The sequence below is a fragment of the Miniopterus schreibersii genome (assembly GCF_964146895.1).
Source record: "Miniopterus schreibersii genome assembly, chromosome: 6".
Classification (NCBI taxonomy): Eukaryota; Metazoa; Chordata; class Mammalia; order Chiroptera; family Miniopteridae; genus Miniopterus; species Miniopterus schreibersii.
The window spans coordinates 31,470,226-31,489,613 of NC_138107.1; the positions used below are offsets into that span (position 1 = coordinate 31,470,226).

At 36.3% G+C, this 19,388-nt stretch overlaps 1 protein-coding gene across 10 annotated transcripts in view; it reads left to right on the forward strand.

The window, feature by feature from the left end:
• RIMS1 (regulating synaptic membrane exocytosis 1) overlaps positions 1 to 19,388 on the forward strand; it is a gene marked incomplete at its 5' end in the record, with an annotated part of 385,667 nt that overhangs the window by 59,546 nt on the left and 306,733 nt on the right. For all 10 annotated transcript variants that reach the window (XM_081140483.1, XM_081140457.1, XM_081140459.1 and 7 more), the window contains one exon: positions 12,457 to 12,537. In XM_081140483.1, coding sequence (XP_080996609.1) covers positions 12,457 to 12,537 — 81 coding nt within the window. The remainder of the gene's footprint in view (positions 1 to 12,456; positions 12,538 to 19,388) is intronic.

Below are 19,388 nucleotides of genomic sequence, written 5' to 3' on the forward strand. Positions count from 1 at the left end.
TTGATTTCAGAGAGAGGAAAGGAGAGGGAGAGAGAGAGAGAGAAACATTAATGATGAGAGAATCATTGATCGAGCCCGCAACCCGGGCATGTGCCCTGACCGGGAATCGAGCCCCGATCGCCTGGATCCCAGGTCGATGCTCAACCGCTGAGCCATGCCTGGCTGGGCGCAAGTATAATTCTTAAGTAATATTTGTGAGAAATACTGGAGGCAAATTTACCTTTTAGATGATCTACATATAATTTATGACATTTGCTATATGTTTAAACATATGTACCATGTTTTGCCCTTTTTCTGAACCCCTTTTCTGAAATACTTTAAGTTCTTTATGTAAATGTAATAATTCATCTTTATGAAAAATATTTCTACAAAAGACAAATGTCTTAGCTTTAACTGTTTTTATATTTATCCTTCTGATTCTGACAAGGTATAAAGGAATGAATTGTTCATTTTGAAAAGTTTATTAATTGACTTCCATAGTGATTTTACTGGAATTATTGTTTTCCAAAGCACACTGAATTGTACTGTACTTGCATGAAATACAACATATCCTTACATTATGACTTTTGCCTTCTTTCTTTGAGCTACCAGTTTTCTTATTTAGTTTTTTACTTTTTATTGATATAATTTATATACAATAAAATGTACTGATTGAAGTGTTAAGTTTGATGAATGTCAACAATTGTATATACTTCTGTTACCACATCTTAAAACAGTATATAAAACATTCCCCTTACCCACCTCCTACCTCCACCCCCAAACAGAGGCAACTGCTTTCTGATTCTTTTCACCATTGATTACTTTTTACCTTTTCTTGAACTTTATAAAAATTGAATTATACAGTAAGAACTCTTCTGCCTGGCTTCTTTGTTCAACATTTAGGAATTAATGTAATTTAGGAATTACAAAGAAGGATGCTAAGGTTTCCATGCTTTTTTAGTTATTTCTCTTAAAGTTTACTTAAGTATATTGATTGCTACTTGTGTAAAAATCAACCAACCAGCAAACAAAGACTGTAGGCTTTGCACAGAATGGTTAGTTTAGGTCACAGTCTGTCCAATTGGATGAGTTTAAATAGAAAGCTTATTCACGAAAGTATTAAGTAACTTCTGTGTGTCATCTGTCTGTGAAATTAATATATAAAAATGGAGAAAAATATTTATAACTACATTGTCTTACTTTAATGATGAACTTTCTAGGAGTTTGGTGATATATTTATTCAATGGACCAAAATGTAAGGCAGTTGCCTATGTTCAGATAAACATAGTAATGCTTTTAGACTAAGAGGCAGCCAATTGAAAATATTCCATACTGAAGTTAAGTGCTATATTTGCTATTCTAGGATATCACCTGGACTAAATTACCAAGCATCGATTATACCCTTCAGAGAATGCATATTTCTCATGTTTCAATTACTAAGTGTCACTTTATCATTTCCCAAACTAAATACTATTCCTTGGAAAATGCTACATATCATACTTCTGTTTTAGAGATGAACAATGAGCGCTAGCATTTTGAAGATTATAAAAATTTATGCAGTAAAAACCCTATTTAACCTGTTTAACTTAATATTTCTCTAATTTGTTTCACTGTGAAACCACTTCCTTTTTGTGTGATAACACTTAATTTTTATAGAATGTTTCCATGAAATAGTCTTTCTGAAATCTTAATTTTATATAACATTTCAAATTTAGTGAGATGTTATCATCATAATGATTATTATTGACTATATGTATACTAGATGCCAAGGTATGCTCTGTAAAACATATTAAACTTTTCAAATTTAAGAAAAATTGCATCTTTTAATTTTTTCCTATAACATTTTAACTTTTTACATGATTTTTGGCTTGCTTTTCTCAAGAAGATTTCAGCATAAAACATTGGTGAAATAGAAATTTAAACTTATAACCAAGGAACAAATGAGATTATAAACATGTTTACTATGTCAACAGAGTCCTTATGATCAGCTTTAACTTTTCTCTGAACTTCCCTGGAACACTGACCAAAAGAAATCATGACCAGTATTTGTAATAGACAAGGAATGACATTTTTCTTAGTGCTATGTTAAAACAAGCTGTGAAATGAATGTGGAGTTTTATAGAAAGAACTCAAACTGATGTAAAAGATGGTGACCTCACAGTATTTTACAGTAAAGGCAGAAACCAACTTCATACAGCTATTTCTTGTATCGACCTGTCATAAAAGCTGAGGGCAGTTAAACATTAAAATGCAGTTCAGGGAAAGCTATTTTGTGAGGGACTATGATAATGCGGTCAAAGCTATGGAGACTTCTTGTGGTTTAGTTTCCTCTAAGGAAAGGACTCAGACTGCCCAGTGGGGCAAATGAATGAATGGCTTTTTCTTCATTAGCTGTTCCCAAACACCTGCCTGGACATGTTAGAATCACCCTGAGAAGCTAATCATATGAAAATCCCATGGGCCCACAGTCCAGCTTTGTGGAGGTCTGGGCTGGGATGCAAGGAATTTGTCCCTTTAAAAATCTCTTTAGATGATTCTGATATACGATTAGGTTTGGAAGCCACATTTGGATAATTTTCCCTATCACTTCTGTCAGTTGGCCTTTTTATATGACCTGGATATTAGAGAGAGTTATAAAATTTGAATGTGTGTTCCTTCCTGTGGACCTAGAATGAAAACATTGTATACAAAGGGAATCAACTTTTAAGAGAGATGTTAATCCAAAGAAGTGTAGTTAGAGTGGGCAGGTCTCTGGAACAGATGCTTAATGAGAGGTGACTGAGGGACTGGTGAGCAAGAGAAGTGAAGAGAGGCTGAAGGGGACACAGGACCACTGACTTCGAATATATGGAAAGATGGTCTCTGTAAAAGTCAGCCCATTTGTTTCATACAGCTTTTCAAGGGCTGAATTAGGACCTAATTCAAGGGCTGAATTAGGAAGTTACGTAGAGGCAGATTTCAGTAAACATTTTAAAAGAATATTCCTGCCCGGCCAGTGTGGCTCAGCAGTTGAGCATTGACGTAGGATCCAGGAGATTGCAGTTCAATTCCTGGTCAGGGCACATGCCCGGGTTGTGAGTCGGGGTGTGCAGGAGGCAGCAGATCAGTGACTCCCTCATCATTGATGTTTCTCTCTCCCTCTCTCTCTCTCTCTCTGAAATCAATAAAGACATATTAAAAAAAAAAAAAAGAATATTCCAGTAGTCTGAAATCTTTAACAATAGAATTAGCTGTCTCAAGGCTGGCGAGTTCTTTGTGGCTTTAGGTTTTCTTACACCAGAAGCATAAATGCTATAGAAGGAGATAGTGACTTGGATAGAAGATGTGACAAATTTCTGCCTTCAAGTTTGGAGACCCAGAATGTTTTCCTACATCCATGGATTTGTAAATAAGAAGTAAAGCCCAGGTCTGACTGACTAGCTGGAATTCTGGACGTGGTGCTGAAGAGCAAGGCGAACATTAGTTATATATGATAATGTAATTTGAATTATTTTATTACCTTTGAAAATACTAAGTGACATGGCAGTATACACATACAATAAAAGTATAATAGACCAGAATTTTATTCTTCAAAATAAATATACTTTAACATTTTTGGGGGGGAAGAGGCAGTTTTTATTGGATCATTAATTTAGATTCCTACACTTAATCTTATTGTTTTTATCTGTGTTTGAAGTTAGTTAATTTTTTATATTAAGGAATAATTTAAGCAATTTCAAGGAAATAAATTTACACAGAACAGGGCTTTGTAAATGCTACATCAAATGGTTATTTAACCTGCCTACCAAATGGAGTTTTCTTGAGGATCAAATGAGTCAATGCATATAAAGAGCTTAAAAAAGTCCATGTGTAACAAATGCTCAATAAATGTAAGTTATTATTACTACTAGTGTTGATGAACTGACTGACTTTTAGGTTGTGATCATAGCACTTAGCATGGGACATGGCACAGAGCAGGTGTCCTGTATTTATTCATTGACCACAAAGACATCCATATTATCAGGGCTTCCCAGTCAGGGCTTTGGAACATGCTTCTCTTTCATGTCTTATTTCCAAAGCAGACATGTCATGAACTTCTTCCTGGTACTTGAGCTGCAGCTGTTAAACAAAGTCTCTCATGTCTATATAAGGACCAATTTTTCAGAAGATACTGGTGAAGGATTAATGAGAGTCCTTAGCCTAGAAGGCCTCCTGGAGTTTAGTACATTTGAGTTGGATTTTGAAAGGACTAAAAATTAATGGAGAGGGGAAAAGAGGCAGATAATTTAAAATAAGAAAAATGGCATATGGAATGGAGATGAAAATGATGTTGTAACAATTTGAGAGATATTTGCCTGACTTGGAAAATGGGCTACTTTATGAATTAAGAGGGAGAGATTCGTGAGTAAGGGAATTTGTCGAAATATCCTGGAATGGGAGAGCTTGGAACTAGTGTTTGTATTTGATATGGTGGAGAATGTGAAGCCTTTTTGTAGAATCTGTGAATCGGGGAAATTGGAGTTTGAGGAAGAATACTTGAGTAATTCATTCAAGAGAGAAAATAGTAGACATAAATAAGGGCAATTTTAAGATCCTTCAAAGGAACAGCCAAAGGACTCAATGACTTACTGGCCATTAAGGAGAGTGAGAGGTCATAGTGGCATCAAGATTGTGAACATTAGTAAGGGGAAGGTTACTTGACTACTATGTAGAATTTGAGAGGTGTTTAAGTTTGAGAGGGGGAGGAATATTGAGTTCAGTATTTTGGTCTGTTCAAGCTCATTTGGTAGAGATTTAAGGTAGATACAGACTTAAGATCTGATAGGTATGGGAGGTGAAGTCTGGAAATGACAATTCAGGAACCAGCAGCCCATTTGAGGGCACAAGAAAGACAGTCTTATCAAATCAAGAGAGAGTAGAGGGCTTGGACAATGTTTACCTTTGTCAGTGGGAAGGAAGTCCTGTTTACTGGACTCTTTCCAAATGTCATACCTTTCATCAGTATATTTCTAATTATCTATACATATTTTAATCAGTTTGAATGAAGGGGATAAAAAAATTTATTTATGATATTTTTTTCTCCAAATACACAAAAAATTAAAACAAAGAAGTGATCATATTCAGGTATTAAAGTTTCCATTAAAGTGTCAAAATGACTTGGTTTCATTCTCTTGTCATATTTTAGGTAAAAGAAGCATTGTGACCTCTTGATAAAACAGGTATCTCATTTATAATTAAAAAATGAATAGTGTATGATTCTTGTATGCTATTTTAATATTTATGCACATATAGTAATCCACATACAATATATTTTCATATCTGATTGGCTGTAGTTTTTCTGTCATTTTCTAGGCAGGTGAATTGAGAAAATAGTTACAATTAATTGAAAGCAATGTCTGAAATTTCATTAATGCTTTTCTATGTTCCATTTTCCCATTTTATTTTATCTATTTAAAATCCACTTAAATCCCACCAAGGAACTATTATGGATCTCTAGCAGATATTTATTTAGCTGTCGGGCTCCCCGATGAGAAAGGAGAGAGAATGCTTGTGGAGAAAAAGCTTATTTAGATACATAAAACTACCCTAAAATCATTACTCAAAGAGCTGTGGTTTTGTGTTACAAATAAAAAGCAGAAAAATTGTTAGTTGTTAAAAAGCTCTGTCGATAATCTTTACAGATACCATTCATCCCTCTCTACTACCAAATTACATTTTGTACCCTGGATATTTATACTGTAGGTAATCATTATCTAACAACTATCTATTATTATTCTACAACAGTGAAATGTGGCAAGGGGATGTGAGGTGTTTAAACTGGAAATATTCAATTATAATTGTGTGCTTCTTGCTAAAACTTGAATGAAAATGAAATAATTTATTTGCTGAAAACAGTGTTTCATAGATACCATTTTTAAAATGATGAATTGTGTTTCTAAGAAGATATTGTAGTATTTCACAAATAAAATTGTAACTTAAGTAGCACCAAGTGCAATATACGACATATGAGCAGATGCCATGACTAAAGGCATGTAGGGTTTTTAGCACAGCTCCTGGCTCACTGTGGGCACTAGAAATCTTAGCTGATACTATTCACTTTTATTTTTCTGTTTTGTGATTGTATAGTTTTTATGTCTTAATACATTTACATTTCTTGAAATTTATCTTGTATTCCTGAATTGCTTTTTTTCCTCCTTTTTTATTGAATTTATTGGGGTGACATTGGTTAATAAAATTATATAGGTTTCAGGTGTACAGTTCTATGATACATCATCTATATATTGTACTGTGTGTTCCCCACCCCAAGTCAAGTCTCCTTCCGTCACCATTTATCCCCCCTATACTCTCTTCTACCGCCCCCCTCAACCCTCTCCCTCTGGTAATCACCATGCCGTTGTCTGTGTCTGTGAGTTTTGGGGTTTTTTCTTAATCCCATTACCTTTTCCCTCCTCCCTGCCCTTCTCCTCTCTCCTCCCTCCCTGAACCTTTAACTTTTTTTCCCAGGGCTAATTCCCTCACCTGGAATTGTGCTCTAAGTATTAAAAAACCATCTTCCCTCCATCACTCCTCTTTTCTCAGTCCAGCTTTTGTCCACATTTGCAGCAGTTGTCTGCATTCTCTGTCCCTGTTTTCACATCACGCTTTTCCCACCCCCCCACTGCAGCTCCTCCTGAACCCCTTCTCTTTTTACTCCTGGAGAGTTCACACCGTGATTTCAGGCCTCATCTTATTTGATGCCTCTGCTGCACTGACTGTATTGATTGCTTCCTCCCTCTGGAAATGTCTTACCTTTTACTAGATAGATATTTCATCCTCTATGGGATGAACAGAAGTTCTCTTTTGCAGGTTTAGTGGCAGGAACTTTCTGGTCTCCTTGATTTTGCTAAAGCTGTGCTGTGTTTTGCAGGCAGCTGGTGGCTTTTGGAGAATGCATACAGGTTAGTAAGTAGCAAAATGTTAAAGGGACAGTGTGTGGGGGATGGTAGAAGATATAAATCCTTAGGCATGTTAAATATATCAAGAATTGGTGAATGGTGAAAGAAGCTAGTTGTACTAACAGAAAATAGTAGCTTGGATAAGAAGAGGTTGATTGGTCCTATCGCTGAAATGTTGGAATAATGCTAGAGCCTTTTCTTCGTTGTTTTTCTTTTAAATTTTATTTTTGTTTAAAATATTACAGATGTCCCTTTTTCTCCCCAATGACCCGTTCCATCCCGTCCCACTCCCCTCCCCAGTCCCTCTCCCCACCATTGTCCCTGTCCTTGGGTTGTGCATATGTGCATATAAATTCTTTGGTTACTCTCTCCCCCTCCCCCCACCTGCCCTCCTCCATCTCTCTGACATTCATCAGTCTCATCTGTGCTTCCATGTCATTGAATCTATCCTGTTCATCTGTTTATTAAGTTCTTTATATTTCACGTATAAGCGAGATCATAGAGCCTTTTCGAACCAAGCCTGTTAGCATTCCGGAGACGTAAGGGATGGTAAGCGGGGCAGATGTGAACAATCCAAAAGACCAGGGACTCCACGTCTTACCTATTATTTTCTTTCTTATCAACCTGAAAAATTTGTTTTTCCACAATTTAAAATCACCCATTAATCTCTGTAGTGAATCTTGATCATGCATCACCTTTATTTTGCCTGGTTTTGTGAATAACTCCCTGGCTTCTTTAGGGGAGGTTCAGCAGGGCTTATCATTCACTGTGAAAAATAGCCAGCTGGCTTCTCTTTTCTTGTAATTAGGAACCTATTTCTCCTGTCCTCAATGCATTTTTAAAATAATAATTAGTCTTAGGTAGCCTCTGAGGATTCCAAAATGCACATCGGAGGTATGGCAGGCCCTGGTGATTTGTGATTAGCACATCTGGCTTTCAAAATACCAAAGCCCACTTTCTCCTTTGGGTGTAGAATTTTCACTGTTCCATCTTCATCTTATGGGTAATAGTCACCGTACTCATTTATTCACTGTGAAATGGCATGAATATGCAATTTAAAAGAACTAATATTTTAAATTAATACTTTCAGCCTTTTCTCTTTTAGTATTTATAAATGGAAATGAGAAGATCACTTTTGAAAATTTCCTTTGAAAAATATATTTGAGGAGCTTTGTGTCAATTGTATTATATTTGTCTTGCAAATGAATTTAAAAAATCCTTTTAGCTTTCGTGGTTCTTTTTCTTAAATAAACTCTTTATTTATACCTGATGACCTGCCTCGCATTTTGCATTTTGCAGAATTCCCATTGGTCTTACAGTCACTCTCCATTTCTGACTGAACCAATGTGACACCCTGCTTTCACCACTGTTCTGCCGTTACACTTGGAGAATACTGTCTTGTGATACTAGAACAATATTTAAAGAATCCCCAGTTATCTGGGATTATTTGAATAGTTTCAACAATGTACCTATATCATGAAATCAAAGGTATTGAAACATATCTGGAGATACTGGACTCTGTAACTTCATGATTGATTGTTACTACTTTTTGTTCATTTTTCAAGTATTCATGGCAGGAAATATTTTATAATGATGGAATGTTTTTAGGCTGAACAGCAAAAGAAATTTGCAATTCAGCCAAGATGGAGATGGCTGCTGGAAGTGGGGGGCAGATGAAGAATTCCATTTTGGAAACGTTGATTTTGAGTGGTCCATTAGAAATCCAAGTGAAAACATTGAGGAGGCAGTTGGATGTCTGGAGTTACGAGGGGATCGAGCTGGAGATAAGACTTTTGCATGTATTTTAGGTACTTTTGGCTTATAACGTGTGGCAGAGGGGTTTGAAACATTGAATCTGAGGTTTAGAATAAAATGGTGGGCCTCAGCCCCGGTGAGGTCTCTTCTTGTCTATTTTTTCTTGTTTCTGTGTATTTTTAATCAGTGATCAGCAAGTCAGAAGATTATATATTTGAAAAATGTGTCATTCTTTTAACCTGATGTTGCTTTAGCTGCCCCTAAGGTCTCTTATGACAAATGCAGACTAGTACAGTAACATTTGGGAGTAAGCTTTTTTCCCTAGCACTATTTGGATGTAATTGTCTCCACTGATGATAGGGGAAACCTGGTAAAATTCTAAAACCAAAAGATTGAGAAAAAAATGTAAACCTGCCACAGTCTATTTGGCAGCTTTAATGTACAGTATCTAGTTTCCTGGCATTAGTCATGAAGGAGAAAACAATTTTGATAAAGTTCAAATTGAGATAAAGTTTCATAAAATAGTGAGAGTTTTTCTTTTCTTTTTTTTTTTTTTTGGCAGGTGAGGGAGCCAGCAGAAGGTGGGGCTCATAGTGATTGCAGGCACAAAAATGGAAACTAAAAAGAGAGGAAAGTAATTATGTAAATTGTAATTTTGGGGAGGCCTTTAGGATTTTTAATTTACATACTGTATCTGGAAGCACACTTAGTTCCTGTTTGGAGAGATGAAAGCCTTACCATAGCCTCATTGGCAGGCTGTGGCAATGCTAGCTTCTCCTGTGTGTGAGTGCAGGGAAGAGTGGAAGTGGCTGAGTGGGCAGTTGGCAGCCATTCATCGCATTGATTGCAGTCATTCATAAAACCCAGCAGCGCCGAGGGCGGAGACAGGATCGTTCCCCGAGGTGGTTGCAGAATGTCTCATTTGCATAAATCTTCAGTGATGCCTCAGTGATGAGGGAATGCTCACATGCAGTTGGAAGACTGCTAAGAGTACAAGTCTGATAAGTCCCTGAGTAATTAAAACCTTTACAAAGTGTAAGAGGTTAAAACCCTTAACTCCTAGTCTCTCAACCCATAGCAAGTCTGGGAAGCCAGCACTGCGGCATTGCTTGTGGCCTCCTGTCTGGCTGAAGGAATAAATCAAACGTAGGGAAAGATCCTTAATGGCCACAACATGCTGAAATATCATTGTTGTGTTTCTTAGAGTATGTGGGGCCTATCTTACTATAATAACTTTAATGCATGGGAAATAATGGAAAGTGCCGGGGCTAAACAATTTCTATACATTAGAACTGTCAAAACTACTACATTTTATTCCTTCAAACTGTGATATGCCAGGAACAACAATCAATTATAATTTTAGAGATGTGTTAATCTACGCACGCAGGGTAACAAAAATCTTATGAGTATTTTATGTTTCTTTATATATCTATGTATCTAAGTGTCTGGCTTTCTTATATCTAGAAGAAATTTCAGCTAAAAAGAACATTAGAAAATGTAGGAAAATATATTAGAATATATATTACCATATTTTAGAGCTCCCTTAAATTGGTTGAACAATTAACAATCTGGAACAAATAGTTTCCCCCCCTAAAAACTCAGATTCAGTTGCTAGCTATATCACTTTAGTTCTGTGGTCAGGATATATGTTAGTATGAAAAATATGTTGTTTTTCTGCTTTTAAAAATTAATTAAAGCAGATTAATTAATTTAAATAAATATATTTTAAGTTAAGTATATATAAATTAATTCTAAATATGTTGCTTTTGAGTATGTGTTCATTTTAATCATCTAATAGAACTTTAGAATTCAGAAATTTAAATAAAGTTTTCACTTGAAAGATTTCTATAGTATGTCACCTATTGTAATTTTAAACCAAAACCTGGATACTTGAGATTAGATGAGAGTTTTCTTACAGAGACATAGTCCTTCACTCAAAATAATGTTTTGCTTAGAAATCTACCCTAATACTGGCTGATATTCCACATTAATTAGAAAAGAATTGCTTACAAGCATATTTAAGGAAAACTAATTAAGTAGAAGGTTTATTTCAAAGCTTTGTTATTAAATACCTGAAACTTTATGGGGAAAACGAATGAACTAAGATAGAAGGTTGCATATGGTTTCTTACAGATATAGTTCTTCAAAAACTTTTCCAAAGTGGGTGATATTTCTGGTATTTTTACAATCCAGTACATTTAGATTAAACATGCTGTATGTTCTATTTTTAGTTGGGTGAGAATTGCTAAAGATTTTCCAGTGCTGTGAAATTTAACTTCCTGGGCATTGTAATTTGTATAAGTTAGATTAAAATTTCAGAGTTCAGTAATCCTAGGATACTACTTCTCCCTACGAACTGCCTCCTTGAATGTTCTCTTAGCCCTGCAGCCAGGGTGGCCCTCTCCTCCCATGAAACTGGAACAAAACTGAAGGTCTTGTGGTTCTTGTAGATGTTCTTGACTCACGTCTCTTGGTCATTCTGTTAAGAGTTTAGCATTAGCTCTTGACAAGTCACTGTTGTTTTTTTTCTTTCATTTTACCCCAGGAGGGACATGTGTCCAGGCTTTGAAATAGCCGTTTTCTTTTTCATCACATTGCATACCGATTTTTAAGTCTTACTTGACCTTGTTTGGAATGGGCAGTGTGTGTGTGTGCACGTTCCTGTGCGTCGTGTCCATGTTTTCCTGTATCATTTCTTTCAGAAGTGGAGAATTTAGCCATGCAGCTTTTAGCTCTTGGACAAGTTTATCTGCCACTGCCTCACCAGTAATCTGCTTCTGGAATAACATGACTGGCCCTAAATATAAGTAGTGTAGTCAGACCTCCAAGAAACCTCTGGGAAAGTTAAGAACCAGATGTATGTTTGAGAATCCTGGGTCCCAAGAGGTGTTTCCATTTAGCCACGTTGAAGATGTGGGGGCTCTCAGCTTTATAACCAAGGCTTCCCTATTTAAAGCAATGTTTGTTTTAAAGCTTCTGAGGTGAAGGAATATCTGAGCTATCCAGGTACAACCTCAGATGGGGGTGTTTTCCGATTTCTGCCAGTGAATCTCTCCAATGCTCTGTAAGCCCTGTTGACGTGAGGATAAGAGTGTGCCCCCCTGCTGCTTTGGAGCTCTGTTGTACCGTCCACCCTCTGCATTTATTATCCTGTGATGGAGGTCTTAAGACACAAAGACCTTTTACTGCTTTTTCACATTGTGGATGTGTCTTCTCTATTTATTTGACACACACATGCACACACATACTTTATATATGAATTATTTTCTTCTAACTCTTCCTCATTCCTTGGCTTGAAGGGGATTTTGAACATGAGGCTGCCTGGAGGCCTCTCAGATCTCTTTTTTTCATTAGAGAAAGACCTGTGTTGTGATGAATGGTATGAAACAGGAGCCCATATCTTTTAGTAAAATAGCCAAAGTTACAGAAAATCCTGCTACTGTTTTAACATATCAACACAACAGCTGTTTCTATTTTTAAAGCTTTCAGATGTCTTCATATGGTGATGCCATAGCTTTTAGTAGCCTTTCTTTTATGGGGAGAGCTGCTGACCATCATTTTATTGGTGCTAAAAGGGAAGTCAAATACAGAAGCTAGCTAGGATTTTGTTCAGGCATAATAGAGCTCTTGGAAGCCCAAGTCAAGGATTTCCAGCATTAAGGACTTTTCCAGGGCCTCCAGGTTAATATTTAAGGGGCTTGCAAAGATTTTTCCCTAGACTGTGTTTTTAGTACCATGTTTAATTTCCAGATTTGTTCTACCCTTTTTATAATTAATAGTACATTGTGCTGTCTATCATGCGCCCCAGGTGTGTTGTCAGGGACATGGCGAAGCCTGCTGCCTGCAAAACACCAAGAAATGCTGAAAACCAGCCCCACCAACCTTCACCGTGAGTATGGCATTGGTTTTATTGACTGAAAATGTGGTCTTTTACACAGATCTCTGGTTACAGAATTTATTAATTCACATTGCATGTGGGCATAGATACTCTGGTGTACGTGTAATAAAAAGGCTACTATTGAATTAGATAAAATTATCTGTAAACACTAGCTCTGTATTAAGTATCTTTGTTAAGTGATGTTTCTAATGCCATATTAGAAGCATAAAACTAGAGAAAAGGGACACATTTTGGGGGGACTTTAGGGTGGCAGAAATTCTATACCTTTTGGATTTGGAATGTATGTGGGCTGGAGACTAAGACTCCAGGAAAGTGGAGAGGCCGGTGAATAAGGGAAATGCGTAGGCAATCCATTACCCACCTTCACACCAGTTGTTTAAAGGTAATGGACAGCCTGAAAGAGCGGATTGCTCATCTAGTTTTATTTTTATTATTGCAACCTCAAGTGTAGATACTAATGAACAGTTAAACACCAACCAAAGGGGAAAGCAGGAAGTAGAGAAGAAACTAAGTAAACTCTGGGTTTTGAATGCAGATTTTGATGAGATAAAATGTAAAGACCTTTAAAATTCTGCATAGTGGCAGGATATATTCAATCTTCTGGTAAGAAAAATTAAACATTCCTTTAAAATGCAGCAGCAGCAGCAGTACTCTTGGCATAACTATTATAACCTAGTAGTTACTACTGGGGAAATGCCTCCTTCCTAGGTTTTTAGCAAAAGCCTTTGAAGAAATGTGTCCTAAGAGTTGTTATTTTTTTAAATATATCTTTACTGATTTCAGAGAGAGGAAGGGAGAGAGGGGGAGAGAGAGATAGAAACATCAATGATGAGAAAGTCATTGATCAGCTGCCTCCTGCATGCCCCTGATTGGGGATCGAGCCCGCAACCCGGGCATGTGCCCTGACCAGGAATCAAACTGTGATCTCCTGGATCCTAGGTCGATGCTCAACCACCGAGCCACGCCTGGCCGGGCAGTTATTTTTAAATAAATTTCTTTAGCTATCTGAAAATGCTTTGAAACAAAACCAAAATAAAATGATAAAATTGTAAAAAAGCTATGAGAAAAAAAATCTAAATTTTTGTAACATTTTTGCTATGACAAGTAATATTTACTAACACTAGAAATTAAATAGAAGGCTGAAATTAAACATTTAAATGCTTATATTTTGTATATTATATACAGTCACAAATAATTTAAAATTATTTATACTTTAGGATATAACATCTTATTAAGTAAATTTTAAGAGGCTCCATCAAAGGTTTTAGATTTTATCTCAATAAGTATACTTGAATATCACTGAATAGCATTCTACTTTTAATCAGTATTCTTTAAGGAATAAAAATAATTTTGATTTAACCATAGTAAAAATGATATGTAATTACATTGAAAAAAAATGCAAAACTTAAAGTACTCTTAATGATTTTGCCATTTTTTTCTATAAATCTTCTTACTTCAAGCCATTTTCCTGATGGTGGAAAACTTGTGATCCTCACTTTCTATCTTATGCTCTAGGTCATAGAAAATCTTTTACTTACATCAGGATTAAAACAATTTCTGGGAAAGTATTTTGAGGAATTCACATTTATTTCAAAATATTCCACTTATTGAGGTTCCATTTAAATTGGTCCCACTCATTCAAAAAAACATTTTAGTTTCCACGTATAAGCGAGATCATGTGATGTTTGTCTTTCTCTGCCTGGCTTATTTCACTTAGCATAATTTTCTCTAGGTCCATCCATACTGTCACAAAGGGTACGAGATTCTTCTTCTTTACAGCTGCGTAGTATTCCATGGTGTAAATGTCCCACAGCTTTTTATCCACTCATCTACTGATGGGCACTTGGGCTGTTTCCAGATCTTAGCTACTGTAAACTGTGCTGCTATGAACATCGGGGTATATATATTCTTTCTGATTAGTGTTTCAGGATTCTTAGGATACATTCCTAGGAGTGGAATCACTGGGGAGAAAAAGGGACATCTGTAATATTTTAAACAAAAATAAAAATTAAAAATTAAAAAAAAACAAACCCCCAAAAAACCCCAAAACATTTTAAATTGTCATCCCTCCCAACAAGACTTTAGAATTTTTTTCTTATTTTTTTATTTTTATTTTCCATGGACTTATAGTTGTGGAAATCTGTTGTAACTTACCTTTTACTTAGTGGAACTTTCCTGGCTGAGAGTAAAGAGTGTCTTTGGATTCTCCTTTCTGACAATCCCTTTGCTCATTATACTTTTCCAACAAAAATAGTAAGCCTCTCTTTATGTGACTTGAAGAATTTAAAATTTACAACTCATTCCTCATTTCTACTGATTCCTTTTAGAGAGTGGGTATGCCACATATGTGCCTTCTAGTTTGATATGAAAAGGCAACAATAAGTTGAAGGTGGGGGTGCTTAAGCATGAGCTCCAGCTTTAGCTCATTGTTTTAAATTTGTAAGTCATAACCTTTTCATGGGTCTGAAAATCAATAGGGGCTAGTTTTTTGCTTGTTTTTATTTTTGAATGGAATAGATTAGAAAATATAAGAATGCATCTCAGATTGGTATTGGTAGGATAAGTTTAGATTTCTGTATATGATAACTGGGTCAAAATGTAAATAAATACTACATTTAGTTATAAGATTATAGTAATAAGTTTTAATTAAGAGAGTGGCTTAGTCAGATTTTTATTCTATGTATATGTGTGAATATATAACACGTATTACTTTACTTTGGTGGAGATGGAAAAATAGTGTATGAATGTGATGTGGATGAAACTAGAGATAAGCAAATCAGTTAATAGACTATTGTAATAGTCCAGAGAAATATAATAAGGTCAGAACCTGTAGGAGCAGCAGAGAATATGAGAAGGTAACATTTCAAGAGCTGAGTAAGAAGGCAAATGGGCGGTGCTTGATTGTCCACTTTATATGGTTTGTAAGGAAAATGTTTGGGGGGACTGTTATATCAATGGCTTGGGTGATTAAAAAACATCACCTGAGAGGCAGAATAAGGGAATCAAAACAGGCCCAGGGAGAGGTGGGCAGTGAGGAGTTCAGATTTTGGTAGGATGGCTTTGTGGCACCTGTCCTTTATTCAAGGGTATAAGTCCAAGAAGTAGTTGGGTGTATGAATCTGAAGCTCTCAGTTAACTGCAAAAGTAGATGACATCACCAAAGGAAGTATACTTAGAAAAAAAATACCAGAGAGAATCCTAGGTAAAAACGATGCTTAAGGAATGGGTAAAGGAAGATGATCCCACAGCTCAAATGAGAACTAATGGTTAAAGAAGTGGGAGAACTGGAAGCCAAGGTAGCAGCGGGACCTAAGGGGACCTGAACTCCCAATAGTATCACACGCAGCAGAAAATCAATAAATAATTTCAGAGATTAAAATGACTTTTGGGTTTTGCCATCAGAGGTCAAGGGGGACATTTGTCATAGCAGTTTTAATATACAAGGATGGGCAAAAGTAGGTTTACAGTTATAACAAATAAAAAATATAATAATAAGTAAACAAGAATAAAATGTGTTTCATGTACTTGCAACTGTAAACCTACTTCTGTCTACCCCTGTATAAGTGGGTGAAAATACTATGGGTGTGAGGAGGAAAGGAGAAGTCAGAAAAAGAGACTATGATTGCACCTGCCTTCTTTGACACAATTGACTGAGTAGAGAGCGAGCGAGCGGTAGGGTGACTGTACTTGTGTTACTTGGTACATTCTATTTTGCAAGTCTAGGTTGACGGATACACATGTCAATATAATTTATATTTTTGATAACTGTGTATAGAAAACATCCAAAGGTTATTTTTAGTTATGAAAATGTCTCTCAGTCATATTTTAAGCATGCTGCATAAGTCGTCATCACTTAAAGTAATAAATATATCAAAAATATTAGTGGAGTTCAACAAGTGGAGTCTTGTGCCTGCTATTCCTGAGGTCTACTCTGCATGGACAAATAAAAGAGAATTCCCATCATACAGGTTCCCTCTCAAGTTGGGGGCAGGAGTCATATAATCAGATACGTTATAATACTACTTGATAAGTGCAATGCTGGAAGTATATTAGAAAAAGAGACAATGATGTATTCTGTTTGAGGTTGGTGTGGTCAGGGAAGCATTTATAGACCTTTCAATAATTAATATGAAATTTAAAGTATGAATAGTTCAGGAGGTAGGCAGGTTTGGGATACAGAGTTCCAGAAGGAGAGAACAGTTGCCCTGGGGCCCAAAATATCAGGTTGTGCTGGTGTCATTTAAACTGTGTACTCAAGGCTGGGGCCTGTGAGCGTGTGTGTGTGTGTGTGTGTGTGTGTGTGTGTGTGTTGGGGGGGGGTTATGTGTGGGGTGGGAGTTCATGTGGGTTTGGGGGATGAGAATGGGTGTAGAGCGTGAAAGAGAAAGGGGAAGAAAGGAGACGGGAAGTGGAAGTACTGCATCAGAATCCCCCAAGAACAGGACACGTGGAATTTGGAGAAAAGAAGCAACACGTGACTTGACTTTGACTACTATATTTTGAAATTTGGCATAACATTGTTGGGTTTGTGTTTTTCAAAGTGACCTTGGACTTTAAAGTCAGAAACAGTTGTCTACTCATCAGTCTCAGTCATGGATGTTAGTGGGAACAAGTCGGAGAGGTAGGAGGCCGGGCAGATGTGAGAAAGTCTTGCAGGTGGTATAATTAGAGTATTGTGATTCATTAGATGTGATAATAGAGGAAAGAAGAGAAGAAATAACTCACTTTAGCTCAAGAGATTAAATGGATGTGATAAAATTAAGAGAATTAATTTAGGTACTAGCATTATGCTAAATGATATAAACCAGTCAGAGAAAGACAAGTACCATGATTTCACTCATATGTGAAATCTAATGAACAAATTGCAGGCTGACAGATGTGGGAAGTGGGGGCTCTGGGTGAGGGGAATGGAGGGATTGAGCAAAAAAGAAAAAAAAGAGAAAACTCATGGACAAGGACAACAGTGTGGTGATTGTTGGGGGATGGGTGGGTGGAGGTGGAGGAGGGTATAGGGGATAAATGGTGATGGACAGACACTTGACTTGGGGTGATGAACACACAATACAGTGTACAGATGATGTGCTGTAGAATTGTGCTCCTGAAACCTGTAAAATTTTGTTAACCAGTGTCACCCCAATTAAAAAAAAAGTTTAAATTTAGCATTAGACTTGTGTGTTAGTGGCCAATTAAAATATCTAGAGACAGTTGGCTGTATCTTAAACTCAGGAGAAACTTAGATGAGATATACTAACTTGTGAGCAATTACTTTGTGATAAAAACCATTAAGACAAATGAAATATCATAGGGAGGTATAGAGTTAGAAGGAAAGAGTGTAAAAGGCAGTATAAAGGGTCTCACCAGTACTTAAAGAGCAGAGGAAGAAATTAAGTAAATTCTGCAATATCATGCAAGAACAAATTTGTCTCAGTTTTCTTGGAACTTTATATGTTTTAATACTGACAATCCCATGTCCTGGGAACCCCCCCCCCCTTAGTCCTGGGAAAACTGGAATGGTAGGTCACACTAGAACTGGTCAAATTGACATTCGAAAGTGAAAATCCAAAAAAGAATATATAAGCAAGGAAAAACTGTGTTTATACAAATAATATTTATAATACTGTGGAAGGTGACATTATTAGAAATAAATTTAATCCAAGGACCTAAACTGAGTGCAGTGATAGAAAACTATTCAGGGGAAGCTGTTTATAGAGCATGCTTAAGTAAGGCTCTGAGAAGAGGTGACATTTAAGGAAAGACTTGAAAGATGAGAACTGGGCCTTGTAAAGAGCCATCAAAAGGAGATACCAGGCAGGATGGTATGTGCAGTGGTCTTTATAGGAAAACCAATGTAAGATGTGTGGGGAACTAAAAGAAGGTCAGAAAAGAGTGAGGAGGAGGAGAGCAATGGACAGGGCTGATGTGGTAAACAAGGGCTCCATTGTAGAATCCTTTCTGGCCTTTGGATTTTATGCAAGACCATTAAGAAGCCCTTGAAGCAGTTCAAAGAAGGGGGAATCATAATCCAGTGTAGTGAGGCAAATGGTTTAGGCAAAACATTACGGTGGCTTGGACTCTGCTGGTGGCAATAGAGATGGAACAAGTGGAAGGTGGTCATGAAGTTTTGGAAGCAACTAAAGATAAGAGGAGCTTCTGGTGCATAATGAAGGGAGGAGAGTCCAAGTCACGTGTGTAAATCTTTAATATGCTTAATAGGTCTTCTGTTCACTGAATACCTAATGTGCAGGTATGTTTTCCCACAAAGTATTACGCAACTTACTGTGTACACAAATGTTTCTTCAGTGGCATATGTAAGTAAAATTTTTAGAAATCTCAGTTGTATTACTCTAGGTAATTGTATAGAACTTTAAATATAGAAGGGGAAAATTATGAAAAGTGAAAGTAAGTAAAAACTGAAACATTAGATTTTGCCATTTAAAATAATTTTTTGTGATTTTTTTACTCTGATTTTCTGTTGAGATATAAGATTTAATCATCTTGTAGGTGTTTGAATACACTAGAAGAAGTAAATTAAAAAAAATATACTAGACAAAAAAACTGCTCCTTTTTGAAAGATGTCTCATTTACTGAGTAAAATTCAGCCAAGAAGAAAGTGAACATGTTTTCATAGGCAAAGGCTCTTTTAGCCATATATTTGATTATGAATGAGGATATTATTCAAAGACAAGCAGCCTTTTCTATACTATTTTTAGGCACATGTTTATTTCAAAATTGCTGTTAGTTTTATTTTTTTGTTAAGTTTAACATTTGTCTTCGTCCAACAATAAGAGGTGTTGTTCAATGTAGATTTATTATCACCTGTGGTAGGGATCATATTGAGCAGG